The sequence below is a fragment of the Zosterops lateralis genome (assembly GCF_965231275.1).
Source record: "Zosterops lateralis genome assembly, chromosome: 21".
Taxonomy (NCBI): domain Eukaryota; kingdom Metazoa; phylum Chordata; class Aves; order Passeriformes; family Zosteropidae; genus Zosterops; species Zosterops lateralis.
This window is the reverse complement of record NC_139781.1, coordinates 9,458,793-9,486,561: the sequence shown is the minus strand read 5'-3', so window position 1 is coordinate 9,486,561 and position 27,769 is coordinate 9,458,793. Positions and strand designations below refer to the sequence as shown.

General features: G+C 53.0%; 1 protein-coding gene across 4 annotated transcripts; it reads left to right on the top strand.

Annotated features, from left to right (window-relative positions):
- The first annotated feature begins 1,300 nt into the window (after positions 1 to 1,300).
- On the top strand, positions 1,301 to 23,863 carry LOC310917878 (H(+)/Cl(-) exchange transporter 5). 4 transcript variants are annotated; one of them, XM_083876483.1, is made up of 13 exons: positions 1,301 to 1,396; positions 8,750 to 8,899; positions 14,288 to 14,439; positions 15,389 to 15,488; positions 16,798 to 16,982; positions 17,433 to 17,555; positions 17,971 to 18,177; positions 18,795 to 18,875; positions 19,535 to 20,077; positions 21,075 to 21,261; positions 22,298 to 22,696; positions 23,118 to 23,334; positions 23,638 to 23,863. In XM_083876483.1, the coding sequence occupies exons 2-13, from the start codon at positions 8,767 to 8,769 to the stop codon at positions 23,726 to 23,728; spliced, it is 2,418 nt and encodes an 805-aa protein (XP_083732609.1). In that variant the 5' UTR covers positions 1,301 to 1,396; positions 8,750 to 8,766; the 3' UTR covers positions 23,729 to 23,863. The 4 variants fall into 4 exon arrangements, with proteins under 4 accessions (XP_083732609.1, XP_083732608.1, XP_083732610.1 ...); XM_083876482.1 differs by lacking the exon at positions 1,301 to 1,396 and adding an exon at positions 6,541 to 6,624; XM_083876484.1 differs by lacking the exons at positions 1,301 to 1,396; positions 8,750 to 8,899 and adding an exon at positions 10,785 to 10,959.
- The last annotated feature ends 3,906 nt before the right edge of the window (positions 23,864 to 27,769 follow it).

The following is a 27,769-nucleotide window of genomic DNA, read 5'->3' as shown; positions in this document are numbered from 1 at the left end:
GGCAGGCTGGGACCAGCCCGGGGCTGGACCGACCTTGCTGGGGCAGGGCTGAGCTGCACATCCAGCCAGGGGGTTTGTTCTTCCTGCTGGTGCTGCTCCTGAGCAGGGAAAACAATGGGCAGGAAGCCGGGGATGGGGTCTGTGTTCCTCCCCTGGCTGCTGGGGGGGGGGGCTCAGCCTGCAGAAAAGGGGGCTCAGGAGGGACTTTCATCTCCCTACAATTCCCTGTGCAGGGAGGAGGGTGGGGATGGATTCTCCCAGGTAACAACCAGCTGGACAAAAGGAAACACCTCAAATTGTGCCAGGGGAGGTTTAGGTTGGATATGGGGAAAATTCCTTTGTGGAAAGAGCTGTCCAGCCCTGCCACAGCTGCACAGAGTGGTGGTGGAGTGCCCATCCCTGAAGGGACTTAACTCCCTTTGGATGCGGACATGGGTTAGTGCTGCCCTTGGCAGGGCTGGGGCCTTGGAGAGCTTTTCCAGCCCCAAAATCCCAGTAATCTGTGGTCACTCCAGGCAGTGCTGGGATCGTGGAGAGCTTTTCCAACCCTCCAAATCCCACCACGCTGTGGCCACTCCAGGCAGGGCTGGATCTGCCTCTGCCCGGGCTGTGCCGCCCTCTAGTGACACTGGGGACGATGGGGACACTGGAGGACACTAGAGACACTGGGGGACAATGGGGGGGACACTAGAGACACTGGGGGACAATGGGGGACAATGAGGGGGACACTGGGGAGACACTGGAGGGACACTGAGGGACAGTGGGGGACACTGGAGGACATTGGGGGGACACTGGGGGGCACAGGGTGGGCTCTGGGGGTGGCACTGCGAGGGAGGACAATGAGGGAGGTCACTGATGGGGGGGGTCCCTTCTGGGGAGGCCAAGGACGGGCTCCCAGGGGGGTCAGTGATGGGGGTCAGTGATGGGCACTCTCTGCTGGGGGACCGGGGGTGAGGCTGGACAGTGAGAGGGGTCCGAGGTTGTGTGTGAGTGATGGGACGGAGTGGATGGGACAGAGGGCAGGAAGATGGGGCACGACAGGACAGAGGGCAGGACAGAGGGCAGGACAGAGGGCAGGACAGAGGGACAGAAGATAGCAGGGGACAGGACAGGGGACAGAACAAGAGGACAATCCCGTTCCCGCCATACAAACCGCGGCGCTGCCGCTTTAAGAGCGCGCTGCCCTCACCCAAGATGGCGCCGGCACTTCCGCCCGTACTTCAAACCCGGGAGGGGGCGTGGCCATGGCAAACCACGCCCCCGTCGCCCCGCCCCTTCCACCGCCCCGCCGGAGGAGCCGCCGGAGGGGCCGCGGGCGCCGGGCCCGGGACGGGCCAGGCCGGGACAGCGCCGGGGACAGCGGGGACGGAGATACGGGGACAAGGCCGGGCCACAGGTGAGGGGACAGCGCCAGGGCACAGCCAGCGGGAGCTCAGAGCGCGGCACCGCGGCCTGTTCCCCTCCCGGGGTGCGCGGCCGTGCCCCGGGCCCTGGTGCGGAGGAGCGGCGCCGGGAGCTTTGCAGGGGATGGCGGTGGGAGCTCGGGGCAGGGGCGGAACCCGGTGCATCCCCGTGTCGGGCAGGGACGTGGCGGTGGCTGGCAGGAGTCAGTGATTGCCAGCTGCCAGGGCTGGATGGGAGATTGGACAGGAATTGTTCCCTGGCAGGGTGGGCAGGCCCTGGCACAGGGTGCCCAGAGCAGCTGTGGCTGCCCCTGGATCCCTGGGATGGACACTGGGGCTTGGAGCAGCCTGGGACAGGGGGAGGTGACCCTGGGACAGGGGGAGGTGTCCCTGCCATGGCAGGGTGGGACAAGATGGGCTTTAAGGTCCCTTTTAACCCAAACCCATCCCTGAGTCCCCTGTGAGAGGTGACAGCAGCACCCCCTGCCCCAGGGCTGGCCCTGCCCCACAGCTCAGCCTGGGGAGGGCCCTGGCCTTCCTTGCCTCAAACCCTCCTTCTCCTCCAGCAGCTCCAGGAGGTGCCAGAGGGGCGACAGGAGCAGCTGATCCCTGGCAGAAGGTCCTGATAGAGCTTGTGGGATGGATAAATGACCCTCTGGAATTATCACTGAGCTCTCTGTGGGGGAATGCTGGTGCTGGGGGCAGAGAATGGGGTGGGATTCTCTCCTGTCTGACCCTCCTGCAGTGCACAGGGTGGAGCTGGGGGATTGTTTGGGTGCTCAAGGAAAACCCCCCTCTGGAGGAATCCCCAGGAATAGACAGAGTGACAAACAGAGCAGCTGGAATTTGGGAATCCTGTGACACTCAGTGTCCCCAGCCTCTGGGTGCTGTGAGCTTTGCCTTGTCCAGCCTTTAAAGCCTTCCTTAATCTTGGATCTCGTTCCTCAGGTTTTTGCAGCCAGAATGAAACGAGTGATTCAGCTTTTTACATCTGTCCAGAACGAGTGTTTGTGGAATGCCCAGTTTGCAGTTTTCCAGGTGTTGGGGATTCTGTTCCAGGCTCAGGGGTCTGTGGGACAGGACTGGGAGCCCCTATGAGGCTCTGGGGGCTTGGCCAACAGACGTTTTCTGCTCTTCTGACTCCCTTTTTTCCCCCAAGGACTCGAAACCAGGATTGTTTTTGTTTTCACTTGCTGCACGGGTGGTGCTCGTGTGGAAGAGAATTGTTTTTAATTCTTTGGGATGCAGAAGCCAAAAGATCTTCTGGCTGTGCTGAGCTGCCCCTTGGGAATGGCCCCCACCCTGTGCACAGAGCAGGAAATGGGCTGGGGGGGGTGATTTCACACAAATATCTTTGGAGATTTGGATTTGTGCTCCTGTGCCTTGCATCTACCTTCACCCCCCTTCCCCAAATCCCAGGTGGTTTCTTTACCTCTGTCACAGTCCCTCATTTTCCTCTTCCCTTTTTGAGGTGGCACCAGCTGGATGTGGCTGCCAGGAAAGGGAGGCAAATTTCACCCCAAATTTCTCCCCTGCAGAGTACTCACCCAGGCAGGATCCCACGTCCCTGGGGTGCTCTGGGAGCTGGGCAGGATGTCTGCAGCCCCAGGCTGCCCTGACCAGCCCAGGGCTGGCTGTGACAGACCTTACCAGGGGCTGGTCACTGACTCATCCAGCAGGTTTGTCCAGCAGGGCTCAGCTGTGAGTGCAGAGGTGACAATGTGGGTGGTTCTGTGCATCAGGAACTTTAATTGTTCCCTCTGGGATTTACAGCCCACTGGTGGTGCTGCAGCTCAGCCTCACCTGCAGGTGTTTGTGAGGGGCTGTGAGCCCTGGTTTTGTTGCCATGGGATGCTTTGAGTGAGAAGAGACCTCCAAGGCCATCCAGTCCCTCCCCTGCCAGGGACAGGGACCCCAGGGTGCCCCAAGCCCCATCCAGCCCGGCCTTGGACACTTCCAGGGATCCAGGGCTTCTCTGGGAACACTCTGCCAGGGCCTCCTCACCCTCACAGAGATTTTCTCCCCAATATCCCACATAACTTTGCCCTCTGGCAGTTTAAGCCACCATTCCCTGCTCTCTGTGGATAAATACCTGTTTTAGTTGGAATAAGGATGCTGCAATTGTCCCTGGAGTTTGGGGAGAGGAGCAAGCCTAGCTGAGCACTTTGGTGAGATTTTGGGGTATAGGATATTCCCATCATATCCCTGATTTTCTTCTTAGTACTCCCTTTTCCCCTTCATGGCTTTTCCTCCAGAATATTTGGACCCAAGAAGGTCCCAGTTTGTGCTATTGCCGAGTGGAAGGTGAAGTTGGAATGTGTGTCCTGCTTTGGGAGGAGGGTGGAACCATCCCTGGAAATTCAATGAGGCTGGAGAGTGACTCCAGTGCTGCTGTGCCAGCCTGTTCTGCCTCACTGCTGTGGGGTCAGAGCTCTTGGGCTGTCATCCAGCACTCCCAAAGGGCTGCCTTTATCCCTCCCTTCTTCAGGAACTTCTCTTTGTTTCTTAACCATTGGCAGGGCAGGAGAGTTTATAGTTCAGGTCAAGGAGGTGCCTGTGAGGGGAATGAAATCCTGTGGTTTGATAAAAATATATAAAATAATCTCCGTGTCGTGTGCTGAGAGGAGCAGCTGGGATGGATTTTGTGGAGAGGGAGGGCTTGGAAAAGTACCTGGTGTGCTCAGCTCTGTCTGATTTGTGTTAAATGACGTTTATTTTGGTTTTTGGGGGACTGGTGCTGGTTCTGAGCAGGGCTGGCAGTGCCTTTGGGCACATCTGTGCACTCACCTCGGTCTGGAGCAGCTGTCAGGGTGGTTTTGGGATGGGTGTGTTGCTGTTTGTTTGAGTATTGCAGTGTCCTGGGCTGAGGAGCTCTATGGAATAGTGGATTATTCCAGAAGAGGTGGTCTTGGTGTGGATGGAAGGATGAGAGTTCTGTGTGTCTGTGCATCCTGGGGTGGCAACAAATCCCTGTGAGCCTCAGAAAGCCAAACTGTCCCAGGGTTCAGACCCTGCTCACACCATGCCCTGTGACATGGGACAGCCCCTGGTACCTCTCTGGAGAGCAGAGCAGAGCCTGCAATATTGGCTCACACAGGGCCTGTGTGTGTGTCAGGGAACAGGAACAGAGCCCCAAACAAGCCCTAAAACAATGGCAGCCTTTGTGTCGGTGAAATTCCCGGGTTCTCTCAGACCTCCCATTGTTCAGGAGGGCAGCTCTGGCATGACAAAAGCAACATTCCCGGGATGTGTTTGCCTGTGCTGGAGCTGCCTGGAGGGGTCAGCCTTGTGCCAGGGCCAGCACAGCCCTGTGCCCCCAGCCCAGGGGGACAGTCCTGGAGGGGTCACAAGGCCCAGCACAGCTCTGTGCCCCCAGCCGAGGGGGGACAGTCCTGCAGAGGTCAGCCTTGTGCCAGGGCCAGCACAGCTCTGTCTGTGTCCCCCAGCCCAGGGGGGACAGTCCTGGAGGGGTCAGCCTTGTGCCAGGGCCAGCACAGCTCTGTCTGTGCCCCCAGCCCAGGGGGGACAGTCCTGCCCCTGCACTGGTGGGAGCACTGGGATCCTCCATTCCTCCTGGGAATGGAGCTGTCATAGAATCCTGGGGTGGTTTGGGCTGGAAGACCATCTGCTGCCATGGGGAGGGACACCTTCCACCATCCCAGGCTGCTCCAAACCCTGTCCAGCCTGGCCTTGAATATTTCAAGGATCCAGGGGCAGTCACAGCTTCCCTGTGCCGGGGCCTCCCCACTGTCACAGGGAGGAATTCCTTCCCAATATCCCATTTAACCCTCTGGTGAGGTGAAGCCATTCCCCCTTGTCCTGTCACTCCAGGTCCTCAGAAATTTGGTGCAGTTTCCTCTCTACCCAAAGCTGGGACTGATTGTGGTCACTCCAGACAGCACAGGGAACTGGAGGAGGGAATGGCTTGGAAAAATAACATTGTTTTGGAAGTGCCTGCAGCAAATCATCAGCTCTTTTGTCACAGCGTGGGGACACAGGGCTGGCCCCTCCCAGGGGTGTTGATTTGGCAGCACAGCTGTGCATGAGGCCTCTCAGTTCAGCTCCTCCTGCAGAGGTTTCCATGTCTCGAGGGTTGGAATACAACAAAATCCAAACCAGCTGTCTGTGTTCACACAGAGGTGGAGCTTCACCCTCTGCTCAGGATGGGGAATGTGGGGATTTTTTAGTGTTGGTGGGAGCCTGTAGAGTGAGGATGTTTCCCAGAGAGATTGTGGACTCCCTGTCCCTGGAAGTGCCCGAGGTCAGGTTGGATGGAGCTTGGATAAACCTGGAATAGTGGAACTATGGGCTTTAAGGTCCCTTCCAACCCAAGTCACTCCAGGACTGTAAAAGCCTGGCTCTGCTGGCTCCCAGCCAGGCACCAGGAGTGTTGACCCAACAGCCACATGCTACATTTTTTTCATTTTTTTCTACTTTTTTTTTTTAATTTTTTTTTTTTAAATTATTTTTCAGTTACAGTTGGCTTATTCTGCAGTTTTTTTCCCAGTTTGTACCCCAGCAGGTCTGGTACTTGTGGGAAGGGATGTGCCTGAGCACCACGTGGGACTGGGGAGGAAGGAGAGCCCTGAACTGTCAAAGCTCAGTTTAGATTTGCTAATCTCTAAAGAACCCCCAGTCTTGTGATGCAGGATTTTGGTTTCCCAGAGGAAACAGATGATCAGCGGGAACGGCTCCAGGGGTGCCTGGCTGGGATTGCTGCCTGCTCCTGCTGTGATGTCCATGTGGTGCTGCTGGGAGCTGATTCTCTCCTCTGACAGGGAGGTAAAAATGCTGTGGGAACTTTTCCCATGCTCTGACTGGGAAATCCTCGAGCCTTTGTGCTGGAAGGGCCACTCTGAGTGTGGAATCCCAGTCCCATCCCCTGTGCCACAGCGAGGCTGAGGGATCCCCTCTGCTGGGTGACACTGAAGCCTGGAACAAGGAGAAAACCTTGGAATGCTCGTGTTTTGGGTTGGGAATGTCAGTTGAACATCCCAGCAAGACAACAACAAGGCTCTTCTGGCTTCCTGCTGCCAGCGCTGTCACTGAGTCACTTCCAGGCGGCGTCACGGGGACCCTGCCCAGTTCTGCTTTGCTGTTTCCCTTTCTGTGCCTGCCATGGGGAGCCCCAGGACGGAGTAGAAGGGTGGAGGAGGTGGATGGAGGAGCAGCTGGAGGAGGATGGTGTCCCACGGGCGTTGGGGACACGGGCAGCCCTGGGGTAGGTACGAGTGCTCCAGGGGTTCTGGCATTGCTGGGGCCTCTGCTCTGCTGCCCGATGGAGGATTGGGGTAAATTAACAACTAGAGAAGCATGAAACAGTCTATTTTATATTTAATTTTCTTCTTTGTGCCTGAGAAAGTGTTGCTCACCTGTAGAGGGAGTGTTTTGGTAAGAAAAAGTGTCTTAAACCTCTGTCTCCAGCTGACAGGAGAAGCGAGCACGAAGTTATCTTCCTGTGTGTCCTTCTTCTCACTCCTTCTTGAGTGTTCTCTGGCCCCTGCTGTGCCTGGAAGGTGCTGAGTTTGCTGCCGTGGCTTTGGGTTTTAGAGCTGTAAATGAGAACCAGCTCAGGGAGGGATTGAGGGGAGCAGGAGGTGTTGGTTGCTCTGGTTTTTGCTCCTCCAGCAGGAACTGTGGCTGCCGGTGCTGCAGGAACTGCTGCTTTCTGTAAAAAGCAGAGAGGTTTAGATGGAATATTGGGAGAAATTCTTCCCTATGAGGGTGGGGAAGGCCTGGCACAGGTTGCCCAGAGAAGCTGTGATCCCTGGAAGTGCCCAAGGCCAGGTTGGATGGGGCTTGGAGCACTCTGGGGTAGTGGAAGGTGTCCCTGCCCATGGCAGGGGGTAGAATGGGATGGACTTTAGGATCCCTCCCACCCCAACCATTCTGGGATTCTACAAATACAGAGATATTTTAACCCCATTTCCCATATATTTACACACATTGAGTCTTACTGGAAAATCCCTATAAAACCACATTATGCTGCAAACGAGCCCTGGGACACACGAGCACAGTTCCCTTAATTCTGTGCCAGGCTGAGAGAACCATCCCTGCCTCCTGGGCTGGGAGCTGAGTCCACTGGAAGAGCATCACAGCACTTCAATGCCAGTGAATTATTTCCATTGTTAGCTGGCAAATCCTGACTTTGAATTCCGGGGTTTCTCCTCCCTCAGCTCTCTGTGTGCTCTCAGGGTGTGCAGCTGCTCCTGTGCCTTCCCAAGCACCCAAATCTCCTCAGCTCCCTCTTTTCCAGGATCTTCTGCTGCAGTTTAGTGAAAAAAAAAAAAAAAAAAAAGCCTAAAAGTTAAAGGGACATGGTGTTCCACAGTGCAAGGCTCAGCAGAGAGCACCCTGTGCAGTGCCAAAGCTTTTTTTTTTGTGTGCTGTGGTGGTTTTCCTGTATAATGGGAAGTGTTTTCTGCAGAGTGTGTAATTCAGCCTGTTGGGAAGTGCTGCCTGGCCTTTTCCCTTCCTGGAATAGCTCTGAGCTTTGTACTTGGTTTCTCTCTTCATTCTCTGGGAGAAAATCAGTGTTTGCAAGAGCAAAGGGGATAGCAGTGGCCAGCAGTGACTCCAGGCAGGCAGCCTGGCCTGGATCAAGGGCAGTGTGGCCAGTAGGGCCAGGGGAGGTTCAGGTTGGACACCAGGAGGAATTTCTGCACCGGAAAACTTGTTAACATTGGAAGGGGCTGCCCAGGGAGGTTTGGAGTCCCCATCCCTGGAGGTGTCCAGGGAAGGCCTGGAGGTGGCACTCAGTGCTCTGGGATGGGGACAAGGTGGGGATTTGGCACAGTTTGGACTTAATGGTCTTTTCCAGTTGAAGTGATTCTGTGGTTCTGTCTTCTCATGAAGATGCAAAGATTCCCACTTGCGCGTGGCAACAGTTGTTTTTGAGGCTCATATCTGACTTCCCTCCCCCAGTTTAGTTCATTATTATGTTTTCAGAGCTTGTGCTTTTATAGTTCCTTTGCCATCCTGGAAAAGGAGAGGAGAGACAATGGGTCTCATGTCATGGTTTGGCGTGGGCAGCTCCTTGAGATTGGTGGGATCAAAAAAAAAAATAAATAAATCATTGCAAACCTGTTGAGAGCACATGTGGAGGTTATTGAATAATTTTTTAATTTAATAAATACATTTAAATACATTTTAATTAATAAATAATTTTAATAAATTTAATAAATACATTGGAATGGCTCTTGCCCTGGCTAACACTGGAATTCCAGCCTGAACTGGAAATCCATCCTTCCCATGAGAAGAGCAGTGCAGCCTCTGGGTCTCCAGGGTCAAACGCCAGTCCAGCTGGGTCAGAAAATGAGCTTTACAAAGCTTCCCTTTGCTCCCAGGTGTGGAGGCTCTGGCCATGGATCAGAAGGGGTATCGCCGGGGGAGCTTCCAGAGCGCCACCAGCGATGAGGATATGCTGGAAATCCCCGGGACATCTGTGGATTTCTCCATGGCAGACGATGACCCTCCACTCGACAGGGAGATGGGAGGTAACAACACCCATGAGCTCTGCCCTTTCTGTTCTTCCTGCTGGCTTTGGATAGGATTTCATGGGGGTATTTGCTGTGTGGGCCCTGCTGGTCTCTGCCCAGGATGTTTCCTGGCACTAAGGTGAAGAGTTTGCAGGATTCTGTGCTGGAATGGATCCCTGTCTGTGTGGCTCCTGGAGCAAATCCTCTGCTTCAGGAGAGCCCTTCCTGGAGTTTTCCAGAAGAGCTGGCAGCAGCAGGAGGGAGAGGTGTGAGTGCCATGGAATTGCAGCCCTGAGCCACTCCTGAGGGTTGTGATCAGAGCACAGAGTGTCCCCTCCCTTCCCTACTTGCTTATCTGTAATTTTGGAGGTTTTCTGTCATGGGGAGAATCTCTCCTTGTGGCAGCACAGAGGATTTGGTGCTTCCCCTGCCACCCCTTGTCTGGCCAGAGGTTGTGCTCCTCCTCCTGGAGTGAAATTCATGGAGGAGGGATGAATCCACCTACTGAACTCTCAGGAGTGATTCTCTTGGACGAGGCTCCCTCTGGAGAGGGTGCTCAGGTCCTCAGGGAGGTGACACTGAAATAAAAGAGGAAATTTTGAAGGGGGAAGAGCTCCTTGCCCAAATGCCAGTTTCAGTTCTCCCTGTGAATTTCCCCCGCTGACTTTGTGTGTTTTTTGGCAGATGTTGGGGTGCCAGGTGTGAATCCTGAGCTATGGGGGCCCAGCTGGGAGGTGGTGGGGAGGTTCTCTCCTCCTTTCAGAGCAAGACTCAAAAGTGTTTCAGTGATGTAAAGGTCTCCTTTTTTTCTCTGGCATCTGAAAAGGTTATTTCTCTTTGAGCTCTAAAAGCAAGAATTGAGGCAAGTAATGACAGGGATGGGTTTGAACTGAGAGAGGGAAGACTGAGGTTGGATTTAAGAAGAAATTGTTCCTTGTGAGGGTGCCCAGGGAAGCTGTGGCTGCCCCTGGATCCCTGGAATGCCCAAGGCCAGGTTGAAAAGGGCTTGGAGCAGCCTGGGACAGTGGGAGGTGTCCCTGGGACAGTGGGGGGTGTCCCTGCCATGGCAGGGGTGGAATGGGGTGAGCTTTAAGTCCCTCCCAACCCAAACCTGTTGGTGACTCCATGATCAGAGTGCCCAGTTCACCCTGAATGATTCCTGGTGCTTATAAGCACCAAACAGGATTTTAGCAGCGAGTTATTCCCCATCTTAAATGAAAAACTAAATTAAAATCGAAGTGGGACCCTTGAGCTGGCTCATCTCCTTTGCTTTCTTCACCCGCCTTCCTCCTTGACCCGGGACAGAACTTGGGAGCTTTTTTTTTATCAGTGAGACCAAAGTCAACTGTGGGGAGTGTGCAGAGTTTCAGCCTCCCAGACAATGCTTGAATGACAAGTTATCAGCAGCAAATTGGAGCCCGAGGAAGTTAATCACCAGTCCCCTTTGAGCTCTGTGTGCAAATGAATAAAGGTGAGATAAAGGCTCTGCTGGGAGAGCCTTTGAAGTCTGGCTGTGCCCAGAGGACAAAAGGAAAATCCAGTGAGCGAAGAGCATCCCTGGGAGTTGTTCAGCAAGGGAAATATCAGCTGGGCGGGAAAAGAAGGGAGGTTGTCTGTCAGTACATCAGTGACTGACCCACCGCTGGCGGGAGGCTGGTGATAAATGTGTTTTCCTGTGCTGCAGAGTGGCTTGGGACAGAGTTTTGGGAATGGGCTGCAGGACAGGAGAGGAGAGGGGACAGGGGAGGGGACAGGACGGGAGAGGGGACAGGGGAGGGGACAGGAGAGGGGAGGGACAGGAGAGGAGAGGGGAGGGACAGGGGAGGGGACAGGAGAGGGGAGGGACAGGAGAGGGGAGGGACAGCAGAGGGAGGGACAGCAGAGGGGAGGGGACAGCAGAGGGAGGGACAGCAGAGGGGAGGGCGCAGCACCGCTCCAGGATCAACCCCGGAGGAGGAGGAGGAGGAAGAGGATGCCCAAAGCGCCTCTGTGACCCCGGGAATGTCCCCTCGCCCCCGGCCATGGCACGGACAGACCCCCGGAGCTGTCGCTGCGGGCTGGGGAGTGGCTGAGCCAGGGTGAGGAGACCCCTCCAGGCAGGAGCTGTGAGCCAGGGGATGTGTCCGTGTGTCTGTGCACTGCTCTGTGAGCCAGGGGATGTGTCCGTGTGTCTGTGCTCTGCTCTGTGAGCCAGGGGATGTGTCCGTGTGTCTGTGCACTGCTCTGTGAGCCAGGGGATGTGTCCGTGTGTCTGTGCACTGCTCTGTGAGCCAGGGGATGTGTCCGTGTGTCTGTGCTCTGCTCTGTGAGCCAGGGGATGTGTCCGTGTGTCTGTGCACTGCTCTGTGAGCCAGGGGATGTGTCCGTGTGTCTGTGCACTGCTCTGTGAGCCAGGGGATGTGTCCGTGTGTCTGTGCACTGCTCTGTGAGCCAGGGGATGTGTCCGGGTGTCTGTGCACTGCTCTGTGAGCCAGGGGATGTGTCCGGGTGTCTGTGCTCTGCTCTGTGAGCCAGGGGATGTGTCCGTGTGTCTGTGCTCTGCTCTGTGAGCCAGGGGATGTGTCCGTGTGTCTGTGCACTGCTCTGTGAGCCAGGGGATGTGTCCGTGTGTCTGTGCTCTGCTCTGTGAGCCAGGGGATGTGTCCGTGTGTCTGTGCTCTGCTCTGTGAGCCAGGGGATGTGTCCGGGTGTCTGTGCTCTGCTCTGGGGCCGGGCCCAGGGCGGTGGGGCAGCGGGGTGGGATTTGTGTTGTGTGATGGTTGTTTGTTCACTGTCCGTGCGGATCCCCTGCATTTCTGGGCTTTGCTGGAGCAGTGTCACAGCTCTCCAGGGGCTCTGCTGTCCCTCCTGCTGGCAGGACAGTCACCAAACCCTGGGGCTTTGTGGGGTGCCTCAAACTTCACTGGTTTTCCTAAGCCTGGCAGGGTCAGACGTGGAGCATTAATTAATTAACCCCTTCTGGGCTTAAACACTGAGAAATCTCTGTTTGCAATGAGCTGTAACAGGGTCACTTTTCACTCTCTGTCTCTGGTTTGGGGATCTGGATGTTCCAAACAGGGAGATCTCTGCAATCATCCTGGATGTGTTTTGGCAGGGGACCACAGAGCTTGTTTTCCTCCTTTATTCCCACCTGGGAATCCCGGGAGCCTTGATTTGCAGCAAGCTGAGGCAGGAAATATGATCTTTATAAATATTTATAGCTGTCAGCCATTTCATAGCTCTGGATTACCCCTGGAAAAAAAAAATATAAAGGTGTTTTCTCATTATCATGTGTCAGATGAACAATTGTGTGTGTCTGGAGACTTTGAGATTCTCCTTTGGGAATAGAAATAGAAATATTCTCCTTTGGGAATAGAAATATTCTCCTTTGGGAATAGAAATATTCTCCTTTGGGAATAGAAATGGAAATATTCTCCTTTGGGAATAGAAATGGAAATATTCTCCTTTGGGAATAGAAATGAAAATATTCTCCTTTGGGAATAGAAATGGAAATATTCTCCTTTGGGAATAGAAATGGAAATATTCTCCTTTGGGAATAGAAATGGAAATATTCTCCTTTGGGAATAGAAATGGAAATATTCTCTGGAGGGGGCTCAGCCCATCCCATCCCCCTGTGGGCTCACTGGGGCTGTGCCTGGGGGATCCTGCAGGGTCTGGGGGGTCCCAGGACTTGCAGCCCCTCTGTCACTGCAGCTCTGTGCCCCAGGGTCTGTTCCTGCTGCTCCAGGGCAAAGTCTGAGCTGGGAGAGTGTTCCCAGCACAGCTCAGAGGGGCTGCTGTGGACAGTTATTCCAGGAGAGTGAGCATGGAATGTGCCTGATCTCATCTTCTCCCTGCAGGGAATGCTGCTCAGGGTGTTCTGTGAGCTGGGTGAGCTCTCCTTCATTAATGATTTTCTTTAGGGCAGCTGTTTCTTTTTATCTTTGGGAAAGATTTTGGTAGATAGGCAAAAAAAAACAAACAAACAAACAAACAAAAAAACCCAACCAAACAAAAAAAAAACCAACCCCAAAAACCCCAAAAAATCCCAAAAACCAAATGGCCAGAGAGAGGCTGCTGTCTGCAGCACAGAGATCCAGAACTTCAGTGTTCCACGTTCTCCCCTTGCTCATGTTCTCAGGATGTTTTTTTTTTCCAAGGAGGTTCTGGTCTATCAGATTTAGAGAACAGCACCTAGGATTTCCTCTGGGAATGTTTCATTGGGGAAATCTCAGGAAGCCTCGATACTAATTTTGCATTTCCAAGCTTCTGGTCTCAGAAATGCTGTTAAAACCAGGGATTCCTCATGGAAAATGTGCCCCATTTTCCTCCCAGTGCAGTTGGGGCTCACAGTCTGTGCATTTGGAAGAGCTCTGCAAAACTCCACCTTTTTATTTTTATTTTTTTTTTGTCCCAAGTGAAGCAAGGAGCTCTTTTAAGTGGGTTATTTTGTGGTGGTTGTCAGTTCTGTACGTGACTCATCTTGTTTTCCTGCAGCTGTGGCTATCTGGGAAGATTTCACAGCTCTTTTCCCTCCTTTGCTTCAGATGATGGGGCTGAGGGCAGCTCTTTGAATTCCTTATTTTTCCCATCTGGAGACACCTTTGCCCCGCGATATCTGCAAACTAAATATGCTCAAGTATCAACAATTATCCTTCTGTCTGGGAGTTTTAACCCTCCTCTTCCCCCCACCCCCTTCCAGTTTTGACTGGATTTTGAGTTTTGCTCTTCTGTTTTTCCCCTCTGGATGACTGCAAGCACTCGGTGCCTTCCAGAACCAGAATTTTGGGAATGTACACCCAACTTAAGCATTGTTTTCCATGGGCTGGAGCAGGTTAAACAGGAGGTTTGGCCGAGTTCTCACCTGAGGGAGGCTGCAAATCCCAGTTTGGTGTTTTCCCAAGCCCCCATTTGGTACCACTTTCTGCTTTCCCTGCTCCCATCCTGCTCTCATCCTTGCCAGACCCACCTGGGATACCCTTCAGCTCTCTTGGAAGCCCTAAATATTCCTTTTCTCCTCTCCCTCTCCCATCTGCCTGCCTTAAATGGCAAAAATATCCTCATGGTAAGTCCTGGATTTGGGGAAAAGGCACCATTTAGGTGCTGGTGGTGATTTACTTTGCTCTGAACAGTTGTTTCCAGTTGTTTCACCCACCTCCAGGTGATCTGGGGAGGGAATACCTGGCACAAATCACCTGGGAACACACACCTGTGGCATTCAGCTCAGGGAACACCTCAGCAGCTCTTTATTCCCACCAAAATCGGTGTTTTTTCCTCCTAAATGAGTTTTGTTTCTTTTTATAAAGGAAAAAAACTAAGAAATGCTCAAAATCAGTGGTTTTCCTCCTAAATGAGTTTTGTTTCTTTATAAAAAAGGAAAAAAAAACTAAGAAATGCTCAATTTTCCCCTCTTTCCTCCCCCACCAGGCTTTTCCTCATATAATGGAGGAGGGATGAATGGCACGAGCAGCATGATGGATTTCCTGGAGGAGCCTCTCCCTGGCGTGGGCACCTACGAAGATTTTAACACCATAGACTGGGTGCGAGAGAAATCCAGGGATCGGGACAGGCACAGGGAGGTAAAAACCCCTCCTCTTCCTCTCTGCACTTCCTACAGACCCCTGGATGGAGGGATTGCCCTTAGGATGGGAGCTGAGAGTTCAGTTTGAGGAACAGGAGTGCTAAATCCAGCAAATTGCAGTTTATTAGTTTATTATCTGTCTCTTTGATTTATTCCAAATGGAGGTTTGGAGCACAGAACCAGCCTGGGTTTTTTTGCTGTCACATTTGCACTGGTGAATGGTGCTCTTTCTTTTTTTTTTTCTTTGAGAAGACTGAGTTCAATTCTTGCAGAATTCCTTCCCAGGAGTTCACCACTCTGCAATTAAAGAAATCTCAGAGTGCAAGGGGGGCTTCAGCTGAAACACCCATGTTCCCATGTCCCCAGCCTGCTCCTGCCTTGCTTTCTCTCAGGGAATAACAGTGAACTGGAACATTTCCCTTGGGAGAGGCAGCCGGGCACACAATGGCTCCTCTGTCACCCTTTGTCTGAGACTGACAGGCCTCAGCCCTCCTGGGCATCAGGGACAGGGCTGAGTCCCCTTCCCAGTGCCACCAGTGCCCAGCTGGGCCATTCCTGCCTGCCAGCATTAAATCTGTGACCCCTCCATGTCTGTGTCCTTGGGGCTCTGGCACAGGGTGCCTGGAGAAGTTGCTCCATCCCTGCAAGTGTTCCAGGCTGAGTTGGAGAGGGCTTGGAGCAGCCTGGGATAGTGCAAACGGTCCCTGCCCATTTCAGGGGGTGCTACTGGGTGGTTTTCAAGGTCCCTTCCCACCTAACCCATCCTGGGATTCCTTGATCCATTCTCCTCCCCACACCCAGAGCTGTGGGAGCAGCCATTGTCAGATATTATTCTCTGTCCCCCATCAGAGTCACAGTGTCACCAAGCAGTTTTAGATCATCCACACCACAGTAGATCAGAGTCCTCACAGATTTTTTGTTTCTTTGTGCAAACTGTTCCTTCCCAGATCACCAACAGGAGCAAAGAGTCCACCTGGGCCCTGCTGCACAGTGTGAGTGATGCCTTCTCTGGCTGGCTCCTGATGCTCCTCATTGGTTTGTTGGCAGGTAAGAGCAAACCTCCAGGCAGAGCTAATTCCTGCACTGCAGCATCAGGATCCATTCCTCCCCCAAGGCCTGGCAGATCCCTGGAGCATCAGGATTTTGGAGTGACAATTTGTGCTGGCACCAAGGGCTCTGCTGCTGCCTTGTAAATACACAGGGAATTGTTTTTAAGTGCTTTGAGACTGTGTTTGTGTAAAATACAAAACTGAGGCTGAGAGGTGTCCTGGACACTGCTCTGGGTCTGCTGCTGGCATAGAACTCTGAAATAAATAAAAAATGTTAAATAAAGCAGAGCTGATCAAAATGCTGGGAATGTCTGTGCTGAATGCTCCTCGTGGGTGCTGAAGGGGTTAATACCAGGAGCTGCCAGCAAGAGTTTCTTACTTTTGGGAGGTTTAGATACAAAAAGGGAGAGGTGTTGCTTGGAAATCAGGTGTCTTTCAGAATTCAGCTGGCTGAGACTTTTTATATTACTCAAGAAACAAACTTTGGCCCCAGGGCAGCAGGAATAAATCACTTGGATGCAGATCTTGCTGATAGGAAGCAGCAAGGATCTGTCACGAGGGATGGAGTGAAATCTTGTGTTAATGTTTACCCAGGAAGGCTGCTGGCCAGTTGGTCATTAACTGGGGGGTTTGCTGATTGTTTATTGGAGCTTGTGCTGCCACTTGCTCCTGTGGGTCAGAGATCCCTGGCTCTGCCTTGGTGTGGGGGTTTTGGGATTGCAGGAGTTATTAACAAAAAAGACTTGAAGATTCCTCCTAAAACCTGCCTTCCCCTCTGTGCTGGCTCTGCTCGCCTTGTTTCACTTGGCACAGTTGTAACTTTTCCCCCTCCTTTATTTTTCTTTTTTTTTTTTAAATTAGGGTTGGAAATGTTTTCTCCAAAAATCAGAGTTATTCCTGTCACAGTGTTGCTGTTGTTGGTGCAGCTCCTGGATCCTGGTGACACATTTTGTCTGAGTCCCCCAGGAATGTAGGACATCCCTCTCTGCCCTCCCACTGCTGCTGTGCTGTATTTAACAAACACTTATTGAGAAGAATTAATTGCTGGGGATGCAGGGAGGAGTTTGAACACAGTCAGCTTTTGAAACATCATCAGCCATGCTCTTATTTCCTGCTCTTTCCAATATATTGAAATTATTCAAAATAGGGCAAATCCTCTCATTTAGAAGTGAGTTGTAGGCAGAAATACCACTCTGCTCTGTGTGTTGGGAGGTGAGTCAAAAATTGATGGGGCAGACTGTGACCTTCAGGTGTTTGAATCTGCTCCTTCAATTATTTTACTTTTTTTTTTTTTCCTTTTAAACCAGGTTCCTTGGCAGGTCTGATCGACATCTCTGCCCACTGGATGACAGATCTGAAGGAAGGAGTGTGTTTGGCAGGGTTCTGGTTCAACCACGAGCACTGCTGCTGGAAATCCAACACCACCTTCACCGACAGGGACAAATGTCCTGAGTGGAAAAGCTGGTCCCAGCTGATCCTCGGCCATGGAGAGGTGATGTGTGCCTGGAGCTGCTCTTGCTGCTGAATTCCCTGTTTGCCCAGCCTGTATCATCCCAGGAGCCCAAATTCTGGGTGGTTCAGGGGTTCATCTTTGGGGTCCTGAAGGGGTGTCAATAAACAGGTGATGTGGGTGTTGTCCTTGGAGGAGATAAGGGGAGGCAAAACACTTTTGCCACATTTACAGGTGCAGTGTGCCTGTGGTGTGTCCAGGGTGGGCTCCTGGCAGGGTGTTTTGGCCATGAGTGTTCTGGAGGAGTGCCAGGATTGGTAACCCAGTGAATGGAACCCGGCCTTGAAACTCAGATTTAGGGCAAAAACTCCATTTTTAGCTGATGACTCTGTGGGATGGGACCTGCTGATTCCCCACACTCACTTCAGTGCCCAGCTCTGAGGTGGTTTCAGTTGACACCATCTGATTTGGGCAATTTCCTCTCTGTTTCAGGGGGCCTTCGCTTATATCCTCAACTACTTCATGTATGTCATCTGGGCCTTGATGTTCTCCCTCCTTGCTGTGCTCCTGGTGAAGGGCTTTGCCCCCTATGCCTGTGGCTCAGGAATCCCAGAGGTGAGTGACAACGAGAGTGGGTTGTTTTTCAGCCAGGATCCCACACAAAATTTACACATGCAAATAATATATTCCACTTTAGATGGTGGTTTCACACATAGGTGTTTTTCCAAGGTGTTAGAAATGTTTAATACCAAAGTCTCCATGTAGTCCTTTGAAAAATCAGCTGTTTTGGCCTTGCTGCAGGAGGCTCTGCTTAGTGTTCCTCCAGCAGGGATTGTGGTCCTGAGGGAGGCCTCAGATGGCTGCTCCTGCCTTTGCCTGGAGAGATATTTTTATGGTTTCTCACTTTTGATAGCTCAGGGGGACTCTCAAAAGCTTTAGGGAAGGGCAGGATTGGGAACACCCAGTAAATCAGGAGCTCTGACCAGGGCTTGAATGAAAGCCTGTAGAGCTTTGTGTGCTTGACTTCCAGATCAAAACTATCTTAAGTGGTTTCATCATTAGAGGCTACCTGGGCAAGTGGACGCTGGTCATCAAAACCATCACGCTGGTGCTGGCTGTGTCCTCGGGGCTGAGCCTGGGCAAGGAGGGGCCCCTGGTCCACGTGGCCTGCTGCTGTGGGAACATCCTGTGCCACCTCTTCACCAAGTACCGCAAGAACGAGGCCAAGCGCAGGGAGGTGTGTGGGGACACAGCCTGGAGAGGCCAGGGGGGCTTGGGGCTCTGTTCTGGGGCTTGGGGCTCTGTTTTGGGGCTTGGGGCTCTGTTTTGGGGCAAGTATTTCTGTTCTGGGGCAGGTGGTTCTGTTTTGGGGCAAGGGGTTCTGTTTGTTTTGGGGCAGGTGGTTCTGTTTTGGGGCAAGGGGTTCTGTTGTGGGGCAAGGGGTACAGTTTTGGGGCAGGTGGTTCTGTTTTGGGGCAAGGGGTACAGTTTTAGGGTAAGGGCTACAGTTTTAGGGTAAGGGCTACAGTTTTGGGGCAGGTGGTTCTGTTGTGGGGCAGGTGGTTCTGTTATGGGGCAGGTGGTTCTGTTTTTGGGGCAAGTATTTCTGTTTTGGGGCAAGGGGTTCTGTTGTGGGGTAAGGGATTCTGTTATGCTCACACTGATTTTTTTTTGGAGCTCCTTCAATAGGGAATTGGCTCATTCCACCTTTTCCCTGCTGTCTCAAAGCAGGTCAGACCTAGCTGGCTCTGCTGTAGATAAATATTGTATGAATTGAAGTGAAGACAAACCGAAAAGGGGGATGTTTGGGAGGGCTGAGGAGTCTGAATGTCTGTCTGTCTGTCTGTCCCTCAGGTGCTGTCAGCAGCTGCCGCCGCCGGTGTGTCTGTGGCCTTTGGAGCTCCCATTGGGGGAGTGCTCTTCAGCCTGGAGGAGGTAACCTTGGAATGCTGCCTTAGTGCAGACCTTGCCCCGTGGGTTAGACACACAGCCCCTGCCCTGGAGAAATTCCTCCTGATGGCCAATCTGACCCTCCCCTGACACAGCCTGAGGCCTTTTCCCTTGTCCACTCTGCTGGCATCTGTGCCCCAGGGTTTGTCCCAGGGAACAAACTTCTCTGGTTTATCAATCCTCTTTTCTTCCCAAGGACCACCTAATCCTTAATCTGTTGATCTGGATGTGAAAGGATCATTGCTGTTTAGCTTAGGGGAGCACCAGCATGGATTTCAGAGGAAGGCAGGGATGGGTTTGCTCAGCTGAGCAATAGCCGGTGGCAGGCATTGCTGTTTGGTACTTTGGACCTTGCAGAGCCACAAAATTCTCTGAATTCAGCTCATGGCTGATGAGTAACAGGTTTTATTAGCCAAGTGAGTCGCTCCAGGGATCACAGGGGCCACATGCACGTGCTGCAGGCCAGGGCCCATCCCACTCCCTGAAATCCTCATTGAAATGGAGCTCCAGAGCAGGCCTGGGGTGCTTGGCTGGAGAGCAGGGAATGAACCAGTGCTCATGGCTGTCTATCCTGGCTTTACTCCCTGCAGTGGGGTCGTGCCAAGTGTTGAAGTGACCCAAATATGTTTTCTTCTCCCCCCCAGGTGAGTTACTACTTCCCTCTGAAGACCCTCTGGCGCTCCTTCTTCGCCGCGCTGGTCGCCGCCTTCACTCTGCGCTCCATCAACCCCTTCGGCAACAGCCGCCTGGTGCTCTTCTACGTGGAGTTCCACACGCCGTGGCACCTGCTGGAGCTGGTGCCCTTCATCCTGCTGGGGATATTCGGGGGGCTCTGGGGGGCTTTCTTCATCCGCAGCAACATCGCCTGGTGCCGGCGGCGCAAGACGACGCGGCTGGGCAAGTACCCGGTGCTGGAGGTGTTTGTGGTGACGGCCATCACGGCCCTGCTGGCCTTCCCCAACGAGTACACCAGGATGAGCACCAGCGAGCTCATCTCGGAGCTCTTTAATGACTGTGGGATTCTGGACTCGTCCAAGCTCTGTGAATATGTGAACGATTTCAACAGCACCAAGGGGGACGACCTGCCCGACCGCGCTGCCGGCCCCGGCGTCTACACGGCCATGTGGCAGCTGGCCCTGGCCCTCATCATGAAGGTGTTCATCACCATCTTCACCTTTGGCATGAAGGTGAGGGTTGCCTCTAAAGGAGTTTATATTCTTCCCACACTTTTCAGGACCCTTAGAAAAATTATTTCCTCCCTAACCAGACATGTGTTCCCCCAAGCTCTGTCAGAAGGGGACAGACTGCAGTTTGTCCTGCTGCTTGGAGCTGAGGGCAGTAGAAACCTCCCAGCCTGAGTGTGGGCACCAGTGCAGCCACAAAACTGCTGCTTCAAGGCTCCACACTGTCCCATTTTCCAGACACAGGATGCTCCTAAAATTGTCCTGCCTCAAGCTTTTTTTTGATAAATATATGATTTAGATGAACGAGCTAATTGCAAAGCAGTCAGAGCCTTAATTTGTAAATGCATAATTGGGGCTGTTCCTTGCAGAGGGTGTTTGGAGGGTGTTTGGTGTAGCCTCTGGAGCTGGAGGTGTAGTTTCCAGGTGTGGAGATTGAGGTGTAGTTCCCAGGTGTGGAGCTGGAGGTGTAAGTTCCCAGGTGTGGAGCTGGAGGTGTAAGTTCCCAGATGTGGAGCTGGAGGTGTAAGTTCCCAGGTGTGGAGCTGGAGGTGTAAGTTCCCAGATGTGGAGCTGGAGGTGTAAGTTCCCAGGTGTGGAGCTGGAGGTGTAAGTTCCCAGGTGTGGAGCTGGAGGTGTAAGTTCCCAGGTGTGGAGCTGGAGGTGTAGTTCCCAGGTGTGGAGCTGGAGGTGTAAGTTCCCAGGTGTGGAGCTGGAGGTGTAAGTTCCCAGGTGTGGAGCTGGAGGTGTAAGTTCCCAGGTGTGGAGCTGGAGGTGTAAGTTCCCAGGTGTGGAGCTGGAGGTGTAGTTCCCAGCTGTGAACTTTCCTGCAGTGGATGGAGCTGATGGACAGTTTTTACATCCCTGCTCGTTGCAGGGCATTTGGACTAGATGACTTTGGAAATGTCCCTTCCAGCTGAGCTCCAGCAAAGCCTCCCTGTGGCTCGAGGTTCCACCAGTGCAATCCCTGTGCTCCACTTCTCACTTCCCCGTGTTCCCACAGGTGCCCTCGGGGCTCTTCATCCCCAGCATGGCCGTGGGGGCCATCGCGGGCCGGCTGCTGGGGGTGGCCATGGAGCAGTTGGCCTTTTACCACCACGACTGGGCCATCTTCAGTGGCTGGTGCAGCCCTGGTGCCGACTGCATCACCCCGGGCCTCTACGCCATGGTGGGAGCTGCTGCCTGTCTGGGTAAGCTGGGCTGGGCCTGGGGTGGCCACGTGGAGAGGTGGGTGAGTGGGTGGACTTCATAGTCTTAGAGGTCTTTCCCAGCCTTGATCATTGAAGCACAGGATGGTTTGGGCAGGGTGGGATCTTAAAGATGATCTCGTTCCACCCCGTAGTGGTTCTGTGGTTGTGGCTGGCATCAGAGCTGGTGGTCACCTCAGGAAGCCCAGGAAATTCTGTAATAGAATGTGCTGTGTGTTTCTCATCCTGCTGGTGTGTTTTTGCCACAGCAGGTGCAGTGGGGAGCTCCTGAGTGGGAGCCAGAAGAGTCCAGGCTGCCCAGAGACTTGAATTTTCCTTGGGGTTTTAGTTCATTTTACTTCCTGTTATGGCCTTAGATCTTGTGATGCAATTCTGCTTTTAAGTGCTCTGTTTTTTGGTAGCACTTCTTCCTCTTGGCTGAGTTGGAGAGACTGGGTGCATGTGACTGAACTTCACTTTCACAATTCCCAGTTCCCTCCTCCATGGAATACATTTAACTCCTAAGGGACTGCTTTATCAAGAGAAACTCTCCCCTGAAAACATGCCAGCAAACCCCATCTTCAGCCCTTTTAGAGGGGATACCCCTTGTTTGAGCACCCCAGTCTAGTGGAAGTGTCCTTGCCCATGACAGGGGTTGAAATGAGACAGGCTTGAAGGTTCCTTCAATCCCAGACCCTTCTGGGAATTGTTTACATGTAATCGATGGACAACAAACACACTTTGACTTCATGAATGGTTCTGTTTGCTGCTGGGCAGCATTGAAGGCTCTGTGCCCCTTTGGGGAACGGGTATTGAAACAAAAATATTTGGGAATTGAATCTCAAAAGCCCAATTAAAACACGCTGAGACAAAACCAGGCAGAGGCGTTGAGATCCATGCCAGGGGCAGAGGTGTCAGCGCTGTTCCCATCACATTTGGCAGAACAGGGAAGCCCAACTGTGCTGTCACCACCCTCCTCTAGAGCTGGGGACTGGTGTGACACCAGCCCAGAGTGACCCGAGCTGTGCCCTGTTGGCAGGGGGCGTGACCCGCATGACCGTGTCGCTGGTGGTCATCATGTTCGAGCTGACCGGGGGGCTGGAGTACATCGTGCCCCTGATGGCCGCGGCCATGACCAGCAAGTGGGTGGCCGACGCCATCGGCCGGGAGGGGATTTACGACGCCCACATCCGCCTGAACGGGTACCCCTTCCTGGAGGCCAAGGAGGAGTTCTCGCACAAGACACGGGCCATGGACGTGATGCGGCCGCGCAAGAACGACCCTCCGCTGACGGTCATCACGCAGGACACCATGACCGTGGAGGACGTGGAGGGTGTTGTCACCAGCACCACCTACAGCGGATACCCCGTGGTGGTGTCCCGGGCGTCCCAGCGCCTGGTGGGCTTCGTGCTCAGGAGGGACCTCATCATCTCCATCGGTAAGAGGGTAAAAGGGCTGTGGTTAATGCCAGCTGTCGCTGAGCTGAGGAGGTGACACTCTCCTGGTCACACCTGGGCCAGGTGGTGCATCCCTGAGCAGTGTGGGTGGGCTCTGCTGGCCTTGAGTGTGAAGGACAGGGTGGCTTGTCACAGAATCATTGAGGTTGGAAAAGTCTTCTGGGATTGAGTCCAGCCTGTGTCTGATCCCTGCCTTGTCCCCATCCCAGAGCCACCTCCAGGCCTTCCTTGGACTCCTCCAGGGATGGGGACTCCAAACCCCCCTGGGCAGCCCCTTCCAATATTAGCAATCTTTCCTGTGAAGAAATTCCTGATATCCAACCTGAGCTGAGGACCAGGAATGCTCTTCTGTTCGGAAAAGGAGAGGAGTGCCCATACTGAACCAAATATTTCTCTTTCCAGAAAACGCCCGGAAGAAGCAGGACGGGATTGTGAGCACCTCAATCATTTGTTTCACTGACTACTGTCCCCCCCTGCCTCCGAGCTCCCCGTCCGTGCTGAAGCTCAGGAGCATCCTGGACCTCAGTCCCTTCACGGTGACGGACGAGACGCCCATGGAGATCGTGGTGGACATTTTCCGCAAGCTGGGGCTGCGCCAGTGCCTGGTCACCCACAACGGGTAAGAGCCCTGGGCCACAGCCTCCCCTGCTCCCAGGGCACTGGGGACAGCCCTGGCATCAGCTGGGGCTGGATACTGGAGCCTGGAAAAGGCACTTTTGTGACAGCTCAGCCCAGCCTGGACTGAGACACTTCCCAGGATGGGGCAGGCACAGCTCCCCTGGGATTCTGTGTCAGTGTTTTTCCACCCTCAGAGGGTGCAGTCCTTCCTGTGGGGCGTCACTTTCAATCTCAAAAGACCCCCAAATGGCCCTGACAGGGTTCCTTCTGATTGTGCATTAAAAAAGTTTTTTTTATTTTCCAGGAAGCTGCTGGGGATCATCACCAAAAAGGATGTACTAAAGCACATTGCACAGATGGCCAACCAGGACCCCGATTCCATCCTCTTCAACTAGAGGCAGAGACTGTAGGGATTGTGTGTCCCACGTACCTGGAACTTTGTAGCCCATCCTGGGTAGACTTTCCTATTTTTATTGAGACCATGGAACTGTTTCCAGCATTTTCCTCCATGGAGCTGAAGAAGATATTTTTTTTTTCTTTCCTACCAGATAACCAATTGCACTATGGAATCTGTGGAACATGAATCTTCTTTTTAGAAGAAAAAAAAAAAAAAAAAAGAGACTTTATTTACGTTGCTTTTGTGAAGTCGCGTTGGAAAGATTCCATGAAGGAGTAAAAGCAAAATGTTAGAGAATCGTATTTCCTCCTCTTCTTTTGTTGGAACTGTTATGAACACGGGGAGGAAAAGCCAAGGTGTTTGTGCACTTCCAGAGGTGTGGAAAAGTGAGGATGGTTTTGCACACAGTGTTGAGGTGGTGGCAGAGGGACAGGCTCAGGGTGGTGTATTCCCAGTTGTCCACGTGGAAAAAAAAATCACAACCTTGGGAAGCCAAAATAGGGGAGAGAAAAATAAAATTTGGTTGGCTGAGGGTGCTTGGCTGAAAGAAGGAAAAAAACCCAAACCCCACCACATCAGGTGTCCTTAAAATTTGGCTCAGTTTCTGATTGGGAAGATGCTGGTTTTGATTAATTAGTGAATGTATTAATTACTCTGCCACTGCCTCGTCAGGAGAACCCCAAGGAGGAGGTAGGAAGAGTTCACAGGTGTCTTCCCTTCCTGCTCCTTCTCTCATCCATGCCCAAGGATTCCTCCTCCTTGATTTCCCCATAGCACATCACTAAAATCCCAGAGGTGAGTCCTGAATTCCTGCCCTTCCCCAAACCCTGATGGTGTTGGGCATGGCACAGTGACCTCCTTACCCTGCCCCACGGAGGAACCCTGTCCCTGGGAGGGAGATGCTGCTCCTGCTCCCTCCTGGATCCCAGCTGGAGGATTTCCAGGTCTCCTCTGGCCAACAACTATGCAAGAAACCCTGTGCTCCTCATTCCCTGCCCCAGCGCTGAATAAATGATTTTCCTGTTAATAAAACTGCCCATTTACTGGAATTTGGGAGGTTTCTGGATGCCTTGGGAGGCTGATGCTCTTCATCCTGCCCTCAGTTGTTTGATGTTTGTGGGGAGTGGGGACTCCTGGCTGGGCTTGGCTGGGTCCCTCTCAAAATCTCTCTGATACAAACAAATTCCTTGTCTTTCCAAGGAGCTAAAAGCCAGATTCTTGATCTTCCAAAGCCATGCAGCAGCCAGTCCCTGCTCTGCTGCTTCCACAGTGTCTCAATCCTTGTACAACTCAAAGCTGCCTCAACCCGAGATGTCACCAATGGATCCAGTCCCTCCTGCTTGGGAAATAAATGCCTGGGCTGCTCTGTGGTGGTTTTGTGGGGCAGGAGGTGGTTGGAATTCTTCATGTGCTGCCTCAGCCCCGTGCCAGCAGCAGCAGCTTTGCTTTTAAATGCCTCTTTTTGTTCTGTTGGGAAGGCAGGTTGAGGGAAGTTTGGGGCTGAGTTCAGGGAAGGAGCTGCCTTCTCCCAATCCCCTAAGAGCTCCTTGGTGGGACTGCCTGTCCTGGACGTGCTGCCTTCTCTTCCTGTGGCACAGGGAAATACCAAAAACACAAAGCTTTTCTATTTTTCTCCTCACCTTACCATCCTCAGGAGGGTCCCAGCTTGAGAAACGTGGACCCTTGAGGAATGTTGGTCCTGCTTCAATTAAATCCATGAGCAGGTTCCTCTCCCTGTGGGAAGGCTGCAGCAGCCCAGTGCAAAGTTAAGGTGCCAAAAGGGAAACCCATGTGCAGGGTTATCCCAGATGGAACATCCCAGCTGCTCCTGGGGAAGGAGAGCAGGGAATTGCAGCTGACAGAGGGAATTGCAGCTCTCAGAGGGAATTGCAGCTGTCAGAGGGAATTGCAGCTGCTCTGCCCAATGGGAAAAGGAGCCCAGGGCAGGAAACACCTCCCCAGCAGTTCCTCACTCTCCCCAGCTGCTGCTCTGTCTGTCCCATGGGTTGTTGTTTTGTCCTGGGATGCTGTTGGGAGAAAGTCCTGTCTGGGAGGATGGGAGTGGGAAGGGCAGGACAAGCCCAGCAGGGCCGGGCTTTGGGGAGGCTCGGTTTGGGTGCAGGCAGGATTTGGAGTCCTCACGGTGCCAAATTTCCAACTTCTGAGCAGAGCTTTGCCCTGTGCAGTCCGTGCTCTTCCCTTGTTTCACTCCAGGAGGAGCCCTGTGTTCCTGCCGCGGGCTGGTGGGGATGCAGGAGGAGAGGAGGGACCGGGAATATCTGCAATATCCCATTTATGGCCCAGGATTTTGGGGACTCCTCTGGGGCGAGGGCTGGATGCACCCGGCTGTCGATGCTGGAAGGGCAGGATGGGACTGGGGGGAGATGACTCTGAGTCTCTCAAATTTAAGGTCCCAACCCAAACCAGGCTGATTCTGTGGTTACTGTTGAATAGTGCAGGGGTTTGAACACAACACAAAATGAGGGATTTTATTTAAAAGTGGAATTTTTTTTTTCCCTGACCTCTCCAGCTGTCTCAGGGGGGAATAAAAGGAGAAAGAGCCCGGCTGGAGCTGCCTCAGCTCTTCTCTTGTGTCCAGCCTGCTCATCCCCGGGCAGAGCCGGGCCTTGGGAAAGGGGCTGGGAGCGGCACAGCTGGGATGGGGTCACATTAAATGGCCTTTTAAAGGACCCAAACCATCTGTGATTCCTCAAGGGACGGGCTGAGCCTCCCTCCTGCAGCATCCCCGGCTCTCCCTGCCCACTCAGAGCGCCCCATTATTTATTATTTATTAATTAACATTTTCCTGGGGGTTTAAGAGCATCCCACACCTCCATGAATCCTTGGTGCTGTAAGAAAGAGATTTCTGTTTTATTTCCCTCCTTTCGGGCTGAATTTTCCTGCCTGGGGAAGGGGCAGCGATGGCTGTGAGATGCCCCAGGGCAGAGCGAGGGGCTCACAGCGCTCCTCTTTGTGTGTTTTATTTACAATGTCCCAGGGAATGGTTTCCTGCCGCCCTGACGTGGATTTCGGCGTGGATTTCCTCTCTGGGGCTGGGGACTTGAAACTAAAACACAAAATCGTGTCTGGGCCCGGGTGGAGACTTGGAGACAGCAATGGGCTGGTTCATAACAACAAAAAGGAAAAAAAAAAAAGAGCCTTTGGATTTATTTAGAGATGAAGATTCAGGGCCATGAACGCCTTGGACTGAGGTAAAAGCAGCTGGAGATAAGAGGGTCCTTTGGCAGCGGCTGCAGGAAGCACTTTGTGCTTGGATTGAATCCACGGCGACTCAACGGGAAAATTCACGGGAAATCAGGTCAACTGAAGGTTTTATTAGTGCTGCAATCACCCCCCACCACCTTCCAGGCCGGGTTAAAGCAAGAGGGAATCACAGAAGGCTGGAATGGTTTGGGTTGGAAGGACCATGAGGCTTGTCCTGCCATGGCAGGGACACTTTCCTCTATCCCAGGGACACTTTCCTCTATCCCAGGCTGTTCCCAGCCCCATCCAGCCTGGCCTTGGACATTCCAGGGATCCAGGGGCAGCCACAGCTGCTCTGGGCACCCTGTGCCAGGGCTTTACATCCTCACAGGGAATTTCTCCCCATTTTCCTTCAGCTTCATGTGTTAAGGAAGGACTGGGAGGCTCCAGAGTTGTCACAGCAGGGAGGACACTGCAGGGATGTGCTGCCTGGAGCTCTCGGGTTTGGGGGACAGGGGCAGAGGGGATAATGGGGAGTTGTTTATTTTTGAGGCTCTCCCCAGCCTGAGGGAGAGGAAGCTCTGTGAGGGGATGCACAGTTGGTTTAGGGATCACTGACTTTGCTTTCTAGCAGGAGCTGCAGTGAACTTGTCAGCAACACCTTAAAATAGTGAGTTGTAATTTTTAATAAACAATTTTAACAAAAACAGAGAAGTCGTATGAGAAACCTTCATTACTCTGCTCCATTTGTGCAGCAGATTTTGTGTCCTCAGTCAGAGAAAAGTGGTGTCTCCTCATCCAGGGCTTTCCACACTTTGTTCTTTCTTTCCTGGGC

What these genes read in the sequence shown, in the direction of transcription:
- LOC310917878 (XM_083876482.1), top strand. Translation starts at nt 6,585, where the DNA reads ATGGTGTCCCACGGGCGTTGGGGACACGGGCAGCCCTGGG. An exon ending in CCTCATTGGTTTGTTGGCAG is followed by an intron (nt 15,489 to 16,797) that starts GTAAGAGCAAAC and finishes CTTTTAAACCAG; the next exon opens with GTTCCTTGGCAGGTCTGATC. An exon ending in TCTTCACCTTTGGCATGAAG is followed by an intron (nt 20,078 to 21,074) that starts GTGAGGGTTGCC and finishes GTGTTCCCACAG; the next exon opens with GTGCCCTCGGGGCTCTTCAT.